This window comes from Ips typographus, linkage group LG8 (genome assembly GCF_016097725.1).
Source record: "Ips typographus isolate SLU linkage group LG8, UJ_Ityp_2.0, whole genome shotgun sequence".
In the NCBI taxonomy this organism is placed as follows: domain Eukaryota; kingdom Metazoa; phylum Arthropoda; class Insecta; order Coleoptera; family Curculionidae; genus Ips; species Ips typographus.
In genome coordinates this window covers 2,674,483-2,688,136 of record NC_138429.1, presented here as the reverse complement: position 1 = coordinate 2,688,136, position 13,654 = coordinate 2,674,483, and the positions used below count along the sequence as shown (strand labels likewise).

At 31.7% G+C, this 13,654-nt stretch overlaps 2 protein-coding genes across 2 annotated transcripts; one reads left to right on the top strand and one right to left on the bottom strand.

Moving 5' to 3' along the window:
- Window positions 1-10: 10 nt before the first annotated feature.
- On the top strand, window positions 11-2,089 carry LOC145732802 (UBX domain-containing protein 1). The gene is made up of 6 exons (XM_081985305.1): window positions 11-257; window positions 315-589; window positions 793-986; window positions 1,040-1,289; window positions 1,342-1,506; window positions 1,561-2,089. The coding sequence occupies exons 1-6, from the start codon at window positions 205-207 to the stop codon at window positions 1,599-1,601; spliced, it is 978 nt and encodes a 325-aa protein (XP_081841431.1). The 5' UTR covers window positions 11-204; the 3' UTR covers window positions 1,602-2,089.
- A 309-nt stretch (window positions 2,090-2,398) lies between these two features.
- RNaseX25 (Ribonuclease X25) lies at window positions 2,399-6,930 on the bottom strand. The gene is made up of 4 exons (XM_081985307.1): window positions 6,649-6,930; window positions 6,399-6,586; window positions 5,914-6,336; window positions 2,399-5,855 (listed from the first exon to the last, which is right to left on the bottom strand). Exons 1-4 carry the CDS (start codon window positions 6,699-6,701, stop codon window positions 5,635-5,637), a joined length of 885 nt encoding a protein of 294 aa, XP_081841433.1. The 5' UTR covers window positions 6,702-6,930; the 3' UTR covers window positions 2,399-5,634.
- Window positions 6,931-13,654: the final 6,724 nt, after the last annotated feature.

The following is a 13,654-nucleotide window of genomic DNA, read 5'->3' as shown; positions in this document are numbered from 1 at the left end:
ATACTGTTTTGATTCAACCTTTCAGTTTTTATGGGTAGGTTATTTTTGATTATTCATTCAATTTAATAGTGAAAACAGAAAAAATTTATTATAAAATTTAGTAAAAAAGATAATTATTCTAAACAAATAACAAGTTCAGAAAAATCAACTTTTTTTTCAACTATCAAGAGTATCAAGTAATCTCCAACTTAAAATAAAGAAAACATGGAGAATGTAGTGGATGTACTAGTTGATATGGGCTTTCCAAAAGAAAGAGTGTAAGTTAATTGTTTAAACATACTTTAAGAATTGTTCCAATTATTTAAATTACATAGGGAGCTGGCAATTTTGAAAACCAAAAGTAAGGAAGTGTCTGTTGTGATGGACTTTATCTTAACACACGAAGAAGAGTTGGATGCTGCACTAAGTGCTCCTGCAAATGAACCAACTCAAACTGCATCACAAACAGATCAAGAACCTGCATCAACTGGATCTGGTAACACTGAAAGTGCTACAGAATTAGCACCAGTTGCAAGATCCATAAAGTGTGATGATTGTGGCAAGTTGTTTAAGACTAATGAAGAAGTTGAGTTCCATGCATCTAAATCAGGTAATTAGTATTACAAAACTGAATATATTTAGTACAAATTTCATTTCAAAGAGCATTGCTAGGCAATTTATTCCTAGTTCAATGAAGTAACATTACTAAACCTCAATGCCTTATTTGGTAAAAAAAACATGGAAAAAAATTTGTATTAAACCCTCTTTAGGTTTTACCTATTTTAACTCTTGTGAAAAACTGTAATTCTGTAGGCCATGAAAATTTTTCTGAATCCACTGAAGAAAAGACTGCTCTAACAGAAGAAGAGAAAAAGGAACAACTAGCCAAAATTATGGATAAGCTAAAACAAAGGAGACTGGATAGAGAAGCGCGTGAAAAAGAAGAGACTCTGCAAAGAGAGAGAGCTAGAATAAAGTCAGGAAAAGAAATGCTGGAAGCCAAAAAGGTTAGTAATTTCTCAGTTTAGGTCAATTTTCATAGAATAGAAAACTTGCTCAGAAACATGAAGAACTGGAAATGAAGAAGCTGATTGAGCAGAGAAAAAAGGAAAAAGAAGATGAATTTAGAGCCAGGCAAAGAGTGAAGGAGCAGATTGAAGCTGATAAATTAGCTAGGAAGGCCAAGTTTGCTGGTAATCAACAGCAAGATGGACCAGTTGAAGCAAAACCTGAGTCTGTGGCTGTACCAGCTCAGAAAAAACCAGCTGCTCTTTATACAGATGTTAGACTTCAAATAAGGTTGCTTGATGGTAAGTGTATTATTATTTATTTTTATCAGGACAGAAAATAGATTACTTTCAGGTAAAGCATTAACTCAAAGTTTTGGAGCAAAAGAACCACTCTCAGCAGTTAGATTGTATATAGAAATGAATAGAACTGACGGCGACTGCCCCTTCAAATTAATGACGAGTTTCCCTAAGAGAATCTTTGGAGAAGAGGATTATGATAAGCCATTAGACAGTTTGGGTAAGACACTTTAAATCAAATTATGTTTTGTGTATTCCCAGTTTTTTTGTGCAGGTCTGGCTCCTTCTGCTATTCTTATTGTTTCCAGATCATAAAATATTTCTTTATATTTATATTTTTTATCTTGATAATGTAGCACGTAATGTTCTAAGGTAGTTTGCATTCTAAAATTGTAAAGTGTTGTAATGTTTTTCTTTTCATGGGATAAAAAGGGTTATAAGGTTTACAAGCGTCGTTAATTGTTATTATTTATCATTAATGGCAAAGTTTACAGCTTTTTTAGTTGTATGTACAGGGTTGGTATGTATATTTAGACAGCTTGTGGCAACTTCATTTTTGCAGTTAGATAACGGTTAAAACAAAAAAAATTGCGATTTGCAAAGCCTATAATTATTAATGTTGGTGCCAATTTAATTTTTAACATGATGTAGAAGGGAATTTTTACATTTAAATGGCTTCACAATAAAGGACAACACTTTCTGTTTTTTTTTTATGAAGAAGACATAAATTACAATTTACTGCGCTTCTCCTACCTTTGTATTTACAAGTTTTTTACTTTTACTGATTAAACCGTCTGAGTCAACTGGGTGGTTTTCACTTCAAAGTAATTTAACTGTTAATGAATCCCAGAAATATGTTTTAGTTAACCACAAGTTTAACTGTGTCATAGGTTAGGATGATTTTTAGGGGTTTCACCAATTAAGTAGATATGAAAATCACTAAAAAGAGAGTTAATGCAAAAATTAAAACACAATAAAGTTTCTCAAAAACTTTTTTTGGGAACTAAGCAAAAGAAAATCATAGTTTTTTATTTACAATGTATTATAATATATGACAAAATAAATATGGGGCTATAAAGAGAAAAAAATGGACAATCAGGCAATTAGGAGTATAAACATAATTTCTATTTTACAATGTAAATAAAATAAAAAAGTATTATTACAGATGCATGTGGTCATTACCAAGACAGTTCAGAGTAAGTCATAATTAAACAAAAACGTTAACTACCACAGTACCTAAAATAATCCCAAACTGCTAATCATATTTCTAATTTTGAGTGGCAAAAATATGTTTTAGTTAACCACAAGTTTAACTGTGTCATTCAGATAAAAAATACTGAAAAACTCAGCCTAAGATGGGATGTTTTCTAACGTTCAGTCAGGTTAGGACGAATTTTAAATGATTTTTAAGGGTTCCGCCAATTAAGTAGATATGAAAATCATTAAAAAGAGAAACACTGAGTTAATGCAAAAATTAAAACACAATAAAGTTTCTCAAAAACTTTTTTTGGGAACTAGGCAAAAGAAAATCATAGTTTTTTATTTACAATGTATTATAGTATATGACAAAATAAATATGGGGCTATAAAGAGAAAAAATTGGACAATCAGGCAATTAGGAGTATAAACATAATTTCTATTTTACAATGTAAATAAAATAAAAAAGTATTATTACAGATGCATGTGGTCATTACCAAGACAGTTCAGAGTAAGTCATAATTAAACAAAAACGTTAACTACCACAGTACCTAAAATAATCCCAAACTGCTAACCATATTTCTAATTTTGAGTGGCAGAAATATGTTTTAGTTAACCACAAGTTTAACTGTGTCATTCAGACAAAAAATACTGTAAAACTCAGCCCAAGATGGGATGTTTTCTAACGTTCAGTCAGGTTAGGACGAATTTTAAATGATTTTTAAGGGTTCCGCCAATTAAGTAGATATGAAAATCATTAAAAAGAGAAACACTGAGTTAATGCAAAAATTAAAACACAATAAAGTTTCTCAAAAACTTTTTTTGGGAACTAGGCAAAAGAAAATCATAGTTTTTTATTTACAATGTATTATAGTATATGACAAAATAAATATGGGGCTATAAAGAGGAAAAATTGGACAATCAGGCAATTAGCAGTATAAACATAATTTCTATCTTACAATGTAAATAAAATAAAAAAGTATTATTACAGATGCATGTGGTCATTACCAAGACAGTTCAGAGTAAGTCATAATTAAACAAAAACGTTAACTACCACAGTACCTAAAATAATCCCAAACTGCTAACCATATTTCTAATTTTGAGTGGCAGAAATATGTTTTAGTTAACCACAAGTTTAACTGTGTCATTCAGACAAAAAATACTGTAAAACTCAGCCCAAGATGGGATGTTTTCTAACGTTCAGTCAGGTTAGGACGAATTTTAAATGATTTTTAAGGGTTCCGCCAATTAAGTAGATATGAAAATCATTAAAAAGAGAAACACTGAGTTAATGCAAAAATTAAAACACAATAAAGTTTCTCAAAAACTTTTTTTGGGAACTAGGCAAAAGAAAATCATAGTTTTTTATTTACAATGTATTATAGTATATGACAAAATAAATATGGGGCTATAAAGAGGAAAAATTGGACAATCAGGCAATTAGCAGTATAAACATAATTTCTATCTTACAATGTAAATAAAATAAAAAAGTATTATTACAGATGCATGTGGTCATTACCAAGACAGTTCAGAGTAAGTCATAATTAAACAAAAACGTTAACTACCACAGTACCTAAAATAATCCCAAACTGCTAACCATATTTCTAATTTTGAGTGGCAGAAATATGTTTTAGTTAACCACAAGTTTAACTGTGTCATTCAGATAAAAAATACTGTAAAACTCAGCCTAAGATGGGATGTTTTCTAACGTTCAGTCAGGTTAGGACGAATTTTAAATGATTTTTAAAGGTTCCGCCAATTAAGTAGATATGAAAATCACTAAAAAGAGAAACACTGAGTTAATGCAAAAATTAAAACACAATAAAGTTTCTCAAAAACTTTTTTTGGGAACTAGGCAAAAGAAAATCATAGTTTTTTATTTACAATGTATTATAGTATATGACAAAATAAATATGGGGCTATAAAGAGGAAAAATTGGACTATCAGGAAATTAGGAGTATAAACATAATTTCTATCTTACAATGTAAATAAAATAAAAAAGTATTATTACAGATGCATGTGGTCATTACCAGGATAGTTCCAGAGTAAGTCATAATTAAACAAAAACGTTAACTACCACAGTACCTAAAATAATCCCAAACTGCTAACCATATTTCTAATTTTGAGTGGCAGAAATATGTTTTAGTTAACCACAAGTTTAACTGTGTCATTCAGATAAAAAATACTGAAAAACTCAGCCTAAGATGGGATGTTTTCTAACGTTCAGTCAGGTTAGGACGAATTTTAAATGATTTTTAAGGGTTCCGCCAATTAAGTAGATATGAAAATCATTAAAAAGAGAAACACTGAGTTAATGCAAAAATTAAAACACAATAAAGTTTCTCAAAAACTTTTTTTGGGAACTAGGCAAAAGAAAATCATAGTTTTTTATTTACAATGTATTATAGTATATGACAAAATAAATATGGAGCTATAAAGAGGAAAAATTGGACTATCAGGCAATTAGGAGTATAAACATAATTTCTATCTTACAATGTAAATAAAATAAAAAAGTATTATTACAGATGCATGTGGTCATTACCAGGATAGTTCCAGAGTAAGTCATGATTAAACAAAAATGTTTAGTACCATAGTACCGAAAATAATCCCAATCTGCCATAAACAGGCTTGGTGGGTCTTCAATGGTTTACAAAAGGGTTTAGTAACAGTATATCTTAATTTTTTCTGATAAAAGTGTATACTTATATAATAATAATATAATCTTAGGCCTTTACTGTTAATGTCCTAAATATCAGCTATACTGAACACCGATTTTTTTATTCTTAATCTACATACTCAGAAATCTATTTTAGAGACTTTTTAATGTTAAATAATTATCTATCTATTCTAGATCAAACACCTGTTTTACCTCAATAAATCATCTTCTTTGCTGTCCGTATATGTAAAAACAAAATATACAATAATAAATTTAAAATGGCGATCAAATTTACATACATTATATAAAAAAAATACTTGTCAAACATTGACTCTTAATTAAAACTAATACTTACTGTCATCCTTGTAGCTGTACTAAACAAAATTTGAGTAGTTTCAATAATCATTACTTTTGATACTTTACACTAATAATAAATTCTATGTTTCTTTACTATATTTTTGTAACACCCAATATTATGTTTTTCTGAAAATTACATTTACAATGTTAGCCACAGCAAGTTTCTGAGGAAACCATACAGCCAAACGTAATTTCTTTGACGGAAATAATGTTTTCTGAATTCTGAGTTGTGTAAATTATAATTATTTATGTCAAAATCATCAGGAGGAACATCCGCAATATACCATACTGGTTTTTTCTGGTTGCAATTGGTGTTTAATCCATATTTAATTCTGTGGATTGGGTTGGTTGCATCACAATCTGTAGTTTAAGGAAACAGTTAATAACTTTTTTACACTCAGACTTTAAACCTACTTACCAATTATTTCCAAGTTTTTATCAAAACAAATCCGTATTTCATTTATATAGGATTCTTTTGTTTTCTTGTCAGTCACACACTGTATGCTAGGCTCCTTATTTAATGCATTCTTGATAACAGTGTAAATAAAACTGATGTCATAACTGTTAACTCCAGGCAAAACTCCACCTTTAGCCAGAATATTAGCTACATTGTAGTCTTTGTTTAATTTCAAACCCATTTTGAAGTAATTTGGTACACTGTCTAATTGGGGCAAAATTGAAGCACAAGTCCCATGCTTAGTCCATTCATGAGCCCAAAATGAATTTGGTTTTGTATTGGCCTCAATGTTAACCCAATAATTGTTCAAGTCATCCAGCATTGGTTTTAATTCTTCTGGATTGAAATGTATGGCAGATGGGCAATATAATGGCCCCTCATGACCTAAAGTGTTTTAAATAATGGTGCAACTTAAGCTTTAAATAAAAAAACTTAAACCTGCTTACCTGTTTTGGTTGGCCAAATGCCATGAATGGTCCATATAGATTTATCATGTGGAAGATTGCAGGTATTACCAGTTTTTTCTTCTTCCCATTCTGTGCAAGCTGTAATTGGCCACCTCTGAGAGAAGATCAAATAGTCCCAATCATGATATGGTGTGGGAGTTGGTTTTTGTTTGTAAGCTTGAGCCTTCCTGTATAGTACAAAGTATTAAATGAAAGGCAATAGTAAACGCGTAGAATAGAAAACACTCACCCATGCCGGACTAGGCAAAGTATACAGAAATTTATTAACAAGAATTTAATCATTCTGCTGGGATTAGTTACCGAAAATCCTAAATATCCCTGCTTTCATATTACAAAGTACGTGAAACGTGAACCCGACGTTTACATTTATGACTTCATTCACAATATGTTTACTACACAAAGTAGTAAACATGCAACAAAGGAAAAATTATCGCTGATAACAGGAAAATTGGAATATGTATTTTGTTTGTTATTAGCAATAGCAATTTATATGGCCATTGGAAAGATAAGAAATTAAGAAACTGTCACTGTCAAAAGTATTGACATTTGTTGACTGTGAGCACACTGTTGCCAGTTTTTGGAGTTTATTTCAAACTGCTACTGCTAGATGCTGAATTTTGACATTAAATTCGTCAAATTTTTTAGTGCACAGTACGAATATTCATACTAATCAAATATTTAAACTCTAAACTACGTACTATTAACTACGTACGTACGTACTATAAACTACGTACGTACTATGATTTGTACTTTTATGTAATTTGGCAACGCAGCATTATCACTGAAATCTTCCTTTCCCTATTTCGTGGTTCGTAGCCAATGAATTCAATCTATTATACATTTATGGATAGGAATTGTAATGATAACAAAGTGAGTCTATATCAAACAATTTTATTTTTAGTATCTAGTATAATAATAATAATGCTATTGTAATAAATGTATTTTGAGTGTTTTGCGATTCTAAATAAATTTTAATATAATATAAAGAGAGTAAAAAAAATATCATAACATTCATCATGAAAACACCACAGACTGTGATACAGCCAAAATAATGTACAGCTGTCTCAATCGGGTTACCTTAATTTTAATGTTATTTTTAAAAGAAACAAAATCTACATTTACTTTGTTCTAGTGGGTTTTGGCTAAAATACAAAACATTAATCAGTCTCAACCAGCTTAAGGTATATAAGACAATTTAATTTTAAAAAATCTCAGAAAGACCCACATCAATAAATTATTTAATACAGAAAACAGGATAAATAATAATTAATATCGACTTTTACCTGTCAAAAAGCTACATTAACTAATTAGTTTTGATAGACGGATATGGTAACTACCTGATTTAAGTGCATTTGCTATTTAATCGGTTATTAGATGAGGGCATGTAAAAATGAAATTCGGAGCGTTAGCAATTAAATTGCACTTTGCAATCGGACCGGAAATAGCAAAATCCATTTAACAAGAAAAACAGACTAACATGCATTATAGCACTTCCTGTAAAACCATTTTAAAATTGAGTATGTTTTACAGTGTGTCAGTCACAGCTTCTAGAATATTCATTAACCAAAATTGATAAATTACTAAAAGTGTATGTTTTGGCGAAGGCGCCAGATGGTGCTGTAATAGGAAAATCTATTTTTGTTTTAATTAACAGTTAGGATATTTCTTATTATGGGTTTACTTGCACCATAAGGGTTGAAAGTTGTTCTTCAATGATTTTGTTTTGTTAAACTGTTTGGATGATTTCGAGGTTAAAAAAACGACATTTTCCAGATCACATGACTGTTGTTGACAGATGTCAATTTAACATGTACATGGTAGGTTTGACGGTATTTTTCTAAAATATTTTTGTACTGGGTGTCCCAAATAAGTAAGTCTGTTCTTTGAAAACTCAGGACTATGATCTGAGATTGATTTTTTAATCTCAGATTTTGCATACCACTTCAAAGTTTCTGAATTACAACGGTGCCACATTTCCTTCAGGTTCAAAATAATTTAGAAAAATGTATCATATTCTTGTAATTGTGCAACCAAACTTGAAATATAAATTAATTTTACTGCTAGTGGATGATAAAAAAGAAAGCAAGCTTTAGTTTAACATCTTTATTTACCATATTTGTCACAATTTCTTAATTTACAATGAAACACCTATAGTATCATTCAACAATATATTTCTCAATTAAATGCCCTACAAGACAACACTAAAAGATTGTGGTCACTTAATTATTTAGTTTTTTAAATCACTGAAACAACACTTTCTATACTAAAATTATGTTTTGGCTAACTTGTAGAAAATTCCATGCTGATCGTCACTGAAGAATACTGTCACATAATTAGTGTACTCCAACAGGTGTCGGGAGCTAAATATACCAGAGCACCTGATGAAGTACAATAGGCATGTGACTCACGTAAAGACGTGGAGAAGTGGGTACCTGCCACATAAAGAACCATTCACCAACAATTTTACTAGGAACGTACACTGTATTTATGTATTTGCGTGACCTCGATAGACAATTTTTCCACTCGTGGAAATTATTAATTTTTTAGCCATTTTATATGGTTTCATTGACTGTCCGCATTACTACTAAAAATACCCAAGGTGAGATAAGATTACAAAAGTGTTTTTCCTAGAATTTTAATGTTGAAAGCTTATGATGATAGCATTTTCACGTTTTTTTTTTTGGGAAATTTTTTCGTTTATTTGCATTGGTTCGTACGCCTCTACGCGCGCTACTTCAGGTACCTGACTCGTTAATAACCCAGCCTAGGCACCGAGGTAGCGCTCATAGAAATGCACAATCAAATTTGGTTTTAAAGTTCCGATTCGTTTCCGAGCAGATCGTCAAATGAAATAGAGTCTGGTGGATCGGCCGGTTCGGTACCAAATGGGCCTTTCAACCGGTTCTTCAGGAAATTTACCTGTACGTGCCGAACCATCAAGGTCGAAAGCGCATTGAGCCTTCGGGAGTTGCAAACTGGGTAATCCTCACGACTGTATCGGCGACAATACTAAAATACCTGTCGAAAATGGCGACAACCGGTTGAACGACGAAATGGTTGTGGTAGGGCCGACCAGATTTTTGATCTTTAAAAGACTGTAAATGGTAAGTTTGATCATTAGTTCCAACCCAATTTCCGATGCATGGCCAATCGATTTTTTTCAATAGCATCCTTTCGACCACTTTATGGTTTTTGTGTATGCCATTGTTCTTCCAATTTGATTAAAAACGTGATTAAGTACATTCTGAAAAAAAAACAGTTTAGATGTATAGTTTGATTATGGCACACTAGGCATCTCCTTCTGGAATGAGTATAATTAAGTTGTCGATTCCAGTGAGTTTCATATAAAACCTTCTGCCTTTTTTAGAAGCCACTCTTTCATCGGCAGATTTATTAAGCAAATCATTCTCTATGACATAAGTCTTCCTCATCTGTAAATTTGTCTATCTCTGAAAGCTGATATAACACACACGTAGCCTAAAAATACCTATATGTCCTTATACGTGTATTACCTACTTTATACTTACAGCAATTATGGTGTAATTCATCCGCTACTTCTAATAGCGCTAATTCTAACTCTTTTTGTATTAGAAGCCACCCAAACCGTTCATTAGGATCTAATATTAATAGAAATTTGAAATTTTGGAACTGGTTTAAACAAAAATTGATGTCAACTTACTTATTTTAACTGGAACACCCTGTATATTATTGTATTTTTACAGTAATACAATTGAATGAAATTTCAAAAAATACGCATTGGTGACGTTTGTTACTTATTTGTGCACCCCAGAAAATTAATAAATAATTAACGGCCAAAAATTTTAATTTTTTTTAAAATACTCACTTCAAGTCCCTTAATAGTACTACTAAAAACTACGTTGTTCACAAAGCTCGCCAGTATGACGTAGATATCACGTGGTTTTAGAGGATAATTTAGCTAGACAGTCACGTGACTACCGTCAAAATAACTGTCATAAATCTCAGAAGCACGTTTTATAATACAATTTTCTTGTTAGTTAAGCATCAAACACTGGTGAAGTTGAAATTTACAGTTAATTGATTCAATCATGTTATTTTACATTTTTGTATCTATTACACGTTTGCTCTGTACTAATAAAATGTCCTGCTTTTCTTCCATTAAAAGCTTTGTTCGTGGTTTTTGGCATGTGATTCCCTACAATTAATTTCCTGAACAAAGCAAATTGTGAACAACAGGAGCACCAGTTTATGAATTAAATTTTTAAATTACTATAAACTTACCTTTTTTGAAAATATTGCACATTGTGCCTGTCAAGAACTCTGAAGAAATAGTGTCAAATTGGCGTAGCCTTCCCACGTAATACAAAGTAATTGATGTAATTGCCTCTAAGAAATACTGTGAAAGGCCCTTCCACAAAAATTGGATTTTTTGGGTCGTTTTTACTTAATAAATGCTTCTGTGCAGTACTTTGAGCACTTATAATCCTATCATCTACAGCATCTTTAATGTCAGCTGAATGATAGATGGTTACTTGAGTGGTCCACATTGCTAATCCGTTCAATTGCAATTTTAGCCAATTCATAAGGGTCTCTAGGTAAAGGTTCTGGCAAGGGATAGGGAGATGCATATTTCCACTTTGGCATCCAATACATACGCCAATACCTCCCTTGAGGAAAACCTCTCCTTCCAAAGATTGCTACTAGTTGATCTTCCATATCAAAATCTGGCATGACATGATTTTCTTCCATTTGGGACAGTAAATCAGCTTGTAGCAAATTTGAATAGTGTGAAAAGTGATTGCATGGCCATTCTTAACTGGAAATGCAACAATAATTAGAAATGATCACATCATCTGTCATGCTGGCAGAATGTTAAAGAGTTCAATATAAAAGATTTTTATAGGTAGTAAATTTTTATATAGTAGGAAAGTTCTATTTTAGTTGATATGTGGATTCAGTTGGGTAACATCTTTGTCGCCCAACTGTTACGTTTGCATTGTAAATGAAAATTGCACCAGCACGACGCAATAAGAATGGAAAATCGACATAAACAACATGTCATAGAAACCAGTCATATGTTACGCACATTTATCTCTTTTAAAGCGTACACGGTTTCGGAATAATTTCGTGCCTAGTACGGGCACCAACAGTTACAAAAGACGTCATTATGTTAGTGGGCGAATCACTGGAACATTGAAAAATGCCCGCTTTAAAACCACATTATCGCACTGTCTGTAAGTCCACGTGTGCAGTATTTGCCTAAATCATAATAGTTTTTTTTCATAATAATTTTCAGATTAAGTTTGCTAAGTAAAATTAATAAGTAAAGTTTAAATCAACCACTATACCTTCCCACGACATAATATTACATTTTATGCCTCCGAGTTTACTTTACATTATCGGAATAACTGGAAACAGCTGATTAGTACGGAATTTGTTTGGTCTTCTCGCGCATTAGTGCTAATAGCAATGTTTAGTAAGATTATTACTCTCGCTTCATGTCGTCGACTAATTGCACGGTTCTAGATAAGGTTTTTTTCCAACTTGGCAACAGTTATCAAGAAATTACACGCGAGAGACATAATGACCGACAATCGCGCTTCGGAATGTTGTCTACATATAGACATTCCGATTAATTCCAGTATTAAACGGCTAAAAATAAATTCTTGGATGCAACGTCAAACTCGTTGACTTAATAAATAATTCATAACTAAGCCCCAATGCAAGTTGTTTATCAATTGAGGGTAAAGATCTCAGAAAGCACTTATCACCAGAATTTTGTATTACTTACTGTGACAATATCTTCTGTGTTAAATCGACACAAACAATTCACCGTAAATTTAGTCATAAAAACAATTCAAACTTTCCATTGAATGATTGGGCTGTTACTGACGTTCATTCCAACTACTGACTGACACAATTTTATATAGTAGCTGTACTAAGCATTTCTAGAAAAAGTCAGTAGGATGTGGTTTACGTAGAAATTCCCACGAGTTGTAAGTCTAGGAAGTTGTAAAAATCCCCAATTGTTGACGTATTCATGAATAACAGGAAGACAATATTACACATGAGTGTTTATAAGTAAATACAGTTATGTTATCGGTTTTCTGTGCTTACTTCTTTCAGGTCTGTATCTTTCCAGCAGCTATAAAAATGTATCAAACAAATGGAAATTTGTTTCTTAGTTGTAGGCGCCAATGTTTTGGCAATCAACGCAAAAACTAAATTACTAACACTATACAGCCTTGAAAACTAATGGAGGCACAATTGTTCTATATATAGCTGCATATTTCCTAAAAATAAATATATGCATGTTGAAAACGTACTTCGCATATTGCATATTATTATTTTGGTTTTGATATTTGGATGCATTAGCATGTGTGTACTTCGACCGATACGCAATTCAGATACACACATAAAGTCAGTTACTGTTGATAAACCATAAAATTTACTGGATTTTCAAGAGACCTTACTTTCAAATAAACTGAATGACATCAACTCAGCGGAATATTTTGTGTTATTTAGGTCGGAACTTGACTCATCCTAAACTAGCTAATAAAAGATAACAAAAGTATACAAGGTTCAATAATTTATGTGTTAGAGAGTTTGAACAAATGGCACAAATTAAAATTTTCTCTACTAAAGATCTTATCACTACCGTTATTAACCAAATTATGATCGAATGAATCTAAAATCCCGGGAAGTGCAGGCCAATTTTCAAGAGGCGGATTTGGCTGGTCGTATTTCAAATTTGCTTATTAAAATTCCTCGCTTGGCTGAGTAATTTTAAATAAGCCTTCTCCGACAGGTAAAGCATTGTTACATGAATCAAAATTCTACCGGCAGGTTTTATGTTTTTTTTTCTATTGACCGTTATTAGAACGCTTTGAACCATAAGAGTCAATGTACATGGGAAAAGTTAACGAAAGAAGGGACGTTCCAGAATTGTAATCATTACCCTTCAAGCAGAACAATGTATACAAATTAACAAGACGCTGAAAATGCTTGAATGAGTGTTGTTATTAAGCTACACCAAAAGAGACTTTGATGGTGTCATGATTATTATCATCCTGAAGATGAGATTTACTCAAATCTCCCTCACCTCCTAGTTGCATGATAATATCGTCATAACTGGCATCAGATTCACCCTGATCATTCATTCTAATATTCTAGTAAATAAAGAAAATTTAAATAAATAAGCTTGAATAAAAATTCTATTATAGGGATGCCAAGTTATTTTTAAGGTAAATAACTAA